The sequence below is a fragment of the Papilio polytes genome, unplaced genomic scaffold, assembly GCF_000836215.1.
Source record: "Papilio polytes unplaced genomic scaffold, Ppol_1.0 DF823923.1, whole genome shotgun sequence".
Lineage (NCBI taxonomy): Eukaryota > Metazoa > Arthropoda > Insecta > Lepidoptera > Papilionidae > Papilio > Papilio polytes.
Window position 1 is genome coordinate 6,702,226 of NW_013525281.1, and position 7,658 is coordinate 6,709,883.

Below are 7,658 nucleotides of genomic sequence, written 5' to 3' on the forward strand. Positions count from 1 at the left end.
AAAAATGAAATAAATATAACTTTAATTGTGCCTTTCCCGTTATCCTGGGCCTGTACAGTATAGCATACTTGACAATAAAATTATGCGTAGGTGCTTGTTTACGTTAAAGTCATAATCATATAAGTCATAAATAAGATAAATCATAATCGGTCAAATGGGAATACGACTTCTAATTCGCTCGATCGACCGACCCAACGGGAAATACTCATCGAATACAAATTTTATCGATGACGTTACGAAACGATCCCACGAATATTCATAATATGTCGCCGCTAACGCATTGCCCCCCTCTTTTAGTATGAACACTCGCTTATATCATATTCGTTGTTTGAAATTTCGCAACCATTCCCACTATTTAATATGAACAAGTACTAATATATTTGTCTTTTAATACAGAAACAGCAGTCAATGTTAGCAGTTGATACTGTAGGTGATAATTTTGTATGATTTATACATTTCTAGTATATTTTAGTACATGTTTTTGGAAGTATCCACTTCAATGAAGTTGAATATTTTGTCCATTTTATTTTTGTTTGATATTTTGTCTTGTACTTATTGTCTGGACAGCAAATATTGTTTTATGTAAATCCTGTCTTTTATTTCATTTTAATTCCATGGATTATTCCTTAATGCCTAAAGTTTAGGCTGAAAAGCTAGCCATGAATTTGTAATTCTACTGGTATTTTGAGAGATAGAGTGGTGTTGATAAGCAGTTTTTTTTATTTTATTAAAATGTCTTATAAAAAAAAATCCCTTGTCTAACAGGGATTTTATAGGTATTTGATGTGGCATGGAAATTGCTGTTGCCCGCAACTTCGCTTGCGTAAAATTAAAAAAATAATAAAAACATAGCCTATGGTACTCACCAATAACATAGATTTTTAATGGTGAAAGAATTTGCGAAATTGGTGAAGTAGTTTTTGAGTTATTTCAATACATACAAAAAATACAAATCAGTCCTCTTTATAAAATTAGTATAGATTTGTTAAGGTTATGTTATATTTTTTATATATTTTTGTCCCATAAATAGGCAGTGCTTCCGAGACTTATTGGGCTGTGTGGTGGTTACTTACCGACAACTAAAGAAACACCAGAATTGATTAAATACTTGTGTAGTGGAATGGAATAGGTATAAAAGATTTAAATGAACGTCACATAAATTAGATAATAATTTAATGTTGAACATAATGTCTAGAAAACAAGAGGATTACTATAACCTACAGTACAATTATAACAAACATCATTGTCGCTTCTTAATTTGCTTAGCTTTGGATGTGGACGATTTCGTAGTAGTGCCCCCACTGAACAAGTTTGTAAATACTTCAGACATTTCAGGAATTTCCGACATCTTGGCCAAATTTGTGATCTGTTTCAATTCGTCTTTAGTTTCAGGATCGTTCATCATTTTTGGCAACACCATGATAAGAAGAAGTGGTAATACCATCATAATAACCATAGGGTTGAACAAGAAGTCGGTTAACCTCCATTGTTCGCGTATTTGGAAATATCTGAAACGAGTCAAGGCTTTCATTCTAAGTGGATAAGGCACTTGGATAACTTGCGATGTCTGAATGTAATTCACTCTTCTAGCGCGATATTTTCCTTTAGAGTTTATTTCCACGCGTACCGGATCGTACATATAGTCCGGGTTAACAACTTCCACCACGTAAGATCCTGTAGGAACGTTGTGGATTGTAAATGATCCATCTTCTTTGATGAACCCGATGTACTCTCCGCCGTTTACATGAATCCGTGTTTGTGTTTGCCAATTCTTTTGTTCCTGTTCTTCAGGCGGCACGACGCGACCCTCAATAACATATCTTCCGTTGCTAATATCTTCTTCAACGGAGTTAACTGCATGTGATATAGAAGCAAATGAACAAATGATAAGAATAATTGAGGATATTTGATTCATATTTTGATTTGTATTTGAACGATCGATGATAATTTCTGTGACAAAAAGTAATTAGTTTTCATATACTACGAAACAATTTTACATTATCATCAAGGATAGTATTCAAGATTCACAAATCGTTCACAATCACAAGTTTTCAATTACAATGATCAATGAAAATAATGGCATAAGACGTCAAATTATGTTGACGTTGACGTGACTTTTTAAATAGTTGTTGCCATATGCCGCACTGACCTCTACAAATGGACAGGCTATAGTATTATTTGTCTATTTGATTTTCGCTATTTTGGCGCTGATAGTTGTGGTTGGTCGCGATGTACAGCTTTCAAATTTATAATAGCGGTGGACCTAACTGTACTTAACATCAGCTTAATTAAGTCACAACCAAGCAAAAGCCGTTATTTCCAAACAACCGCCTATCTATTTATAATCATATACAGCTAGACACAAAAGTAATATATTTTCATGCTAAATTGTAAGATTTTTACAAAGAGAGGGCTAAATTATAATGCAATGACCTCTTATCATACCTACAACGGCTAAGTAAGACTTGGTCTATACAAGTGACGTTTTGAGGTTCAGCGACGCTCTCGACTATTGAAAACGAAAAATAACTATGAGGTTTGGTATGTTAGGATTGAATGCTCTTGGCAATCAGCCACTAATTCGTTGATCAATTAAAACAAGAGTTGGACAATTTGACACTCTCCTCTAGACTGTAAGCCGAGTTTTCTCTGTAAGCTGCGCTGTTCACATGCGCAGTATTTCATAGACTCAAATAAAACCTTAGTAGACCAAGTTAAAACGAAAGTAAATATCGTTATTTATAGCATTACGTCATTTATGTATTTCAAATAGAAGAAAAACATTACACTTGATTTCGGATTGTAATTCAAAAATAGCATTTCTGTTAAACCATATTTACTGTAATAGTTACGTACATTGTATTCCTACATCCATACAGCACGGGGCGTGTCGGAAAGGTTATCGATGTTATCAGTAGTTATTTTATTATTTTGTTTATAACTCGCTAATGGTCCGCTGGCGATGTATTCAAACAGCCGCAGCCATAAGAGTCTCACTTGTATATCGATCGTAACTGCTCGCGACGACTGAACATTTCCCCGGAAACTAATTTTATGTTACAATTCTTGTGATCAAAATGTTACGCTCTTTATCAATACTTCTGATATTAACTGTAAATGTTAACTCAATGTCTGTTGTTAACCCCGGACCCAAGTATCCACCGACTAAAGGAGAGGTTTGGCCGAAACCCCGAAGTGAAGTTACGGAATTTACTTACTTCACCTTTGACCCTTCTAATTTTAAAGTTAAAGTAAGTAAGAAATATTATTTTTTAATTAGTTGAACTGTTAAATATTGCAACTTTTATACGAAGTATGCTACACAAGAACGTAGCTTGTTAAAATTATTGATTTTTATTTATAGAGTTCATAAAAATAATGAAGTAAATATATAAATGTGGGCCTCGATCGCTCAAGGATTTCCAATTTGTTTCTAGGTGACGAATAACACATGCGATATACTTACTTCGGCAATCGAAAGATACTCGTACATCGTGAAGAGCAGAGCACCGCAGCAAGACCAAACGTCGGCCCCGAGGAGCGAGCGACATGTAGAGGAAGTCCAGACTTTGGCGCGGGGCGTCTTGCGGGAGCTACAAGTGGAACTGACAGAACCATGCGAAGACTATCCTTATTTAGAAATGGACGAAAAATGTAAGTTTTTATGTTCAACATTGTAACTACATGTAAAATGTCCAACTCTGCTAATCTGTAATTTACACGTACATTAGGCCCAATTACAATCTCTTAACTTCCAATGAGTTGTAATACAAACTATTGAATCTACATTTCGCATCGCAGGTCATTTAACATAGTAAGATGTCCAATTATTCTCGGGGATTTTTTTTAAAATTAAAGTTACCTTTGTTGTTTATTAAATGTCCTGTCTTGTTTATTAAATCTAGCAGTAGCTAGACAGTGTACTGGCTTATGATAGTACTTATTGTGGCGTGATAGTGCGCCTCAGGCGTGACGCCAAGATTACGGAAACAAACAAAATTAATTTTAGATTATTGTCTAAATAACTTCAGACTTTGACTGCATTGAAACTTTTACATTTCGACGTCCCTTACATTCTCTTTGACAAAACAGGGATAACAATATGTAACGCAATTGTTACTGCAGTCAAAACACAGTTTTATTAACCAATGCCAAAATATTTTTCACGTTAAGATGACTGTTACTATTAATATACGATAAATATTTTAAACTAAAATCCGTCACAGTAGTTATGTTTTATACAGTGTTTTTCCTCTAACCGCTGTGAAATATCAACAATAATAATACCAAATATACGAGTACAATGTTAATTATACATATGAAGATGTCGTCATAAAAATATAACGGCTGATAGGGATGTTTGGAAGAGTATAAGAGTAGTACATATTGTGCCTCGGGACAAGGGCAGGTTGATTATTACATAAATCGTTATAAATACTTTTACATTTTGCGGTAAAATAAAATTAACAAATAAATACAAATGCACTTAAAATACAATAGTGTTTATTTTGAAGGCCAATAAACATCATTATCAACAATACTTTATATCAATCAGTAATTATGATTCGCGTGAATGAACCGTGAGCGTATTGGCCTTTAGATTCAATCGAGTGGCTATTTAAGATTATTATGTGCTTCATATATGTTGCCAATTATAGTAATACACACAAATATACAAAATCGTAATCCACACTTACCTCTTTTCCTTTCTTTGTTTTCTAGACGATATGAATATCTACATCTTACGTATTCCTGTTTAGTGTTGTCCATTGTTGACATATTTATGCGCTTTCGTATTCAATGATTTAATATTAAGTTCGGGTAAGTAATTATGATGACAATGAAAGCATAATGTCAGTAATTTTATTGTGCACTGCGAATGAAGGTTGCATCGCTGCTTACATGAGTCGCAATTTTATATTGCTTCTATTTGCTCTGGTCTTAAGTCCAGCGCTTAATTCGTCAAAATAGAGATATAAAAAAACAGATACTGGTCTATGTAGTCGTGGTATTGCACCGGTTGATTCGGTGTTTCTGCCGCAGTATGATGATACAGTGGACTTAACCACTGTCAAATTTTAACATGATTGATCTGCTTCCAGACACATTGACGGTATCAGAAGTGTCAGTGCTAACGAGCGCCTCCGTTTGGGGCGCTCTCCGCGGCCTCGAGACATTCGCACAGAAGTTCTACCTTTCGAATGACATGAATGTAAGACCAAAACCGCTATTTTTTGAATTGCTTGACCTACGCGCATCACTTGAACTTGAACTCTGACAACTAGTGATGACTTGTCTAAATGTAAAAAACGGTAAAAGTTACCGATAGAATTTAGAGAATAAAAGGTCATTATCAAATTTTGTTTTAATTTTATACATACTTAAAAATAAAACATTTAATTTTTTTATTCGCATTTGACGATGTCCTTGCAACGGGAACTTCTTTTCCGGCTACTCTAAGGTCTTGTCAGACTTGTCTTATTGTATCCATGTTCCATGTCAGGAGCTGAGGATAAATACATCTACAATAGTGGACTTTCCGGAGTACGCGCACCGCGGGCTGCTACTGGACACGGGCCGGCACTACATCTCGGTGGCCAACATCCTGCTCACGCTCGACGCGATGGCCATCAACAAGATGAACGTCCTCCACTGGCACATCGTCGATGACCAGAGCTTCCCATACCAGAGCGAGAAGTTCCCTGACCTTAGGTTAGTCATTGGTAACATCCTGAATGCACTGTTTTGCGTTATTTGTGATTAATCCTTTTTACAAATCCCACGCTCCTTTATGAAATACAAAAGTATTGTAAAGAATATACTACAGAACTAGCGGTCGACCGTGATATCGTCAGCTCGGAATTAGACAAAAAATGGGTTTGTCCAAAATATTCTCGAGTACTTCAGTTACCTTCTCTGTCAAATTTCCCTCTAAATAGTTTCACCTGTCTCCTTCTTTTGAATTGAAGTTGTAAAGGATAGTTTAAGTAAAAATGTGATTAGTTACTAATGAATTAGAAACGCATTCCTTCTAATGAATGGGTAAAATAAAATATCTAAACGTTTTCTTATCAAAAAATTTATTCGCTTAATTACACTTATTATATACGCAGTCAAATAGTTGTTTTCTTTGTTTATTTTGTAAGTTACTTGTAGTTTGTCTTCTAACAAAATACCTTTTCATTTATCTTATTTATTTATTTATCTTATAAAGTATAGTTAGAATCTAGCTAAAATGCAAATTTACTAAATTTATTTATTTATATGTGTGTGACAGCCTGCATGGCGCGTATCATTCCTCCATGGTGTACACGAAAGACAATATTGCACAAATTGTGGAGTACGCTCGGCTGCGCGGCATCAGGGTCCTGCCAGAGTTTGACGTGCCTGGTAATTGTATTTTTATTTTAAACTATTCGAAGATACATTATTACAGTTATAAGAAAATTATTGAAAACGAGACTTTCGCGAACAGGTCATACGCGATCGTGGGGAAATGCGTACCCCAATACCAGAACGAGATCGTGGGTCTTGGTCCCATGAACCCCACCCGGAACGTCACCTACAAAATGATCCGCGACCTCTTCCACGAGGTGCAGACCTGGTTCCCAGACAAGTATCTACACATCGGTGGGGACGAGGTTGAGATAGACTGCTGGTAAACTAACTTTATAGATAATCAAAATTAACTATATTCAGTAAAATATAATTAAAACCTTAACTGTTTTAAAGTAATTTAAAAAAATAAACATTTCGTGCGATTAAGTAGTTTCGTTTTTGAAAGCATTTTTGAAACGGAGATAATCACTCTCACTGAAGTACCTCGTATAATTCCTAAATTAGTTGGGGTTTAATTATAACATTAATGGATCTATAGCTGTGAATGATGTGAGAGCATCATCTGATCTTAGTGGATCTCCTGGTGCATTAGTAATGATTTGTAATTGTCCACAGGCGTTCGAACCCAGAGATCCGCGAATACATACAAGAAAACGGCTTAAAGGTGGAGGAGCTGCACGCTCTCTTCATGCAAAACACCATACCACTGCTCGCTGATGGATCCAAGATCGTCGTCTGGCAAGTAGGTATACAAGAGAACGAGAAAATTTATTTCCAGCAAAGAGTCGTAAAAATAACTAACTTACGTAACAAATTAAAATATGTTTTGTGTATTTCAGGAAGTGTTCGATGAAGATGTACCTTTGACAAATGACACACTCGTGCAAGTTTGGAAGAGTATGTGGGTTGATGAAATGGTGAAGGTAATATTGTTAGGAACAAAGCCATATCGAGTTTAAAGAATCAGAAAAGTCATATATTAGTGTTTGTTTGCATAGGTGCTGGAAGCCGGTCACCGTGTGCTCTTCTCGTCGGCGTGGTACCTGGACTACCTGGGTAACGAGTGGTCGCAGTTGTACATGGTGGACCCGCGGCGAGTAGTGCGTGACGCGACCGGCAACGACACGCTGCCCGCCGGTGTGCTCGGTGGCGAGGCTTGCATGTGGGGAGAGATGGTCGACAACAGGAATGTTATATCGAGGTACCTTAACTTACATGTAGTGTACGATTCGTTTATTCGATTCGATAAAGATGTAAAGTTTGTTTAGAAATAATTGCTGTTCACTATCCTCTACTGGCGTCAATAATATTGTTGTGGT

At 36.0% G+C, this 7,658-nt stretch overlaps 2 protein-coding genes across 2 annotated transcripts in view; one reads left to right on the top strand and one right to left on the bottom strand.

Moving 5' to 3' along the window:
• Positions 1–1,156: 1,156 nt before the first annotated feature.
• LOC106102488 (ER membrane protein complex subunit 7) lies at positions 1,157–2,068 on the bottom strand. Its single transcript, XM_013281986.1, has one exon. The coding sequence runs from the start codon at positions 1,913–1,915 to the stop codon at positions 1,241–1,243; it is 675 nt and encodes a 224-aa protein (XP_013137440.1). The 5' UTR covers positions 1,916–2,068; the 3' UTR covers positions 1,157–1,240.
• Positions 2,069–2,693: 625 nt separating this feature from the next.
• The window catches only part of LOC106102486 (beta-hexosaminidase subunit beta-like), a 9,719-nt gene continuing 4,754 nt past the window's right edge, over positions 2,694–7,658 (top strand). Inside the window, 10 exon segments of the mRNA XM_013281984.1 lie at positions 2,694–3,251; positions 3,438–3,654; positions 5,103–5,212; positions 5,504–5,712; positions 6,278–6,390; positions 6,476–6,508; positions 6,511–6,658; positions 6,955–7,081; positions 7,179–7,262; positions 7,338–7,540. Coding sequence (XP_013137438.1) covers positions 3,078–3,251; positions 3,438–3,654; positions 5,103–5,212; positions 5,504–5,712; positions 6,278–6,390; positions 6,476–6,508; positions 6,511–6,658; positions 6,955–7,081; positions 7,179–7,262; positions 7,338–7,540 — 1,418 coding nt within the window. The 5' untranslated portion in view covers positions 2,694–3,077.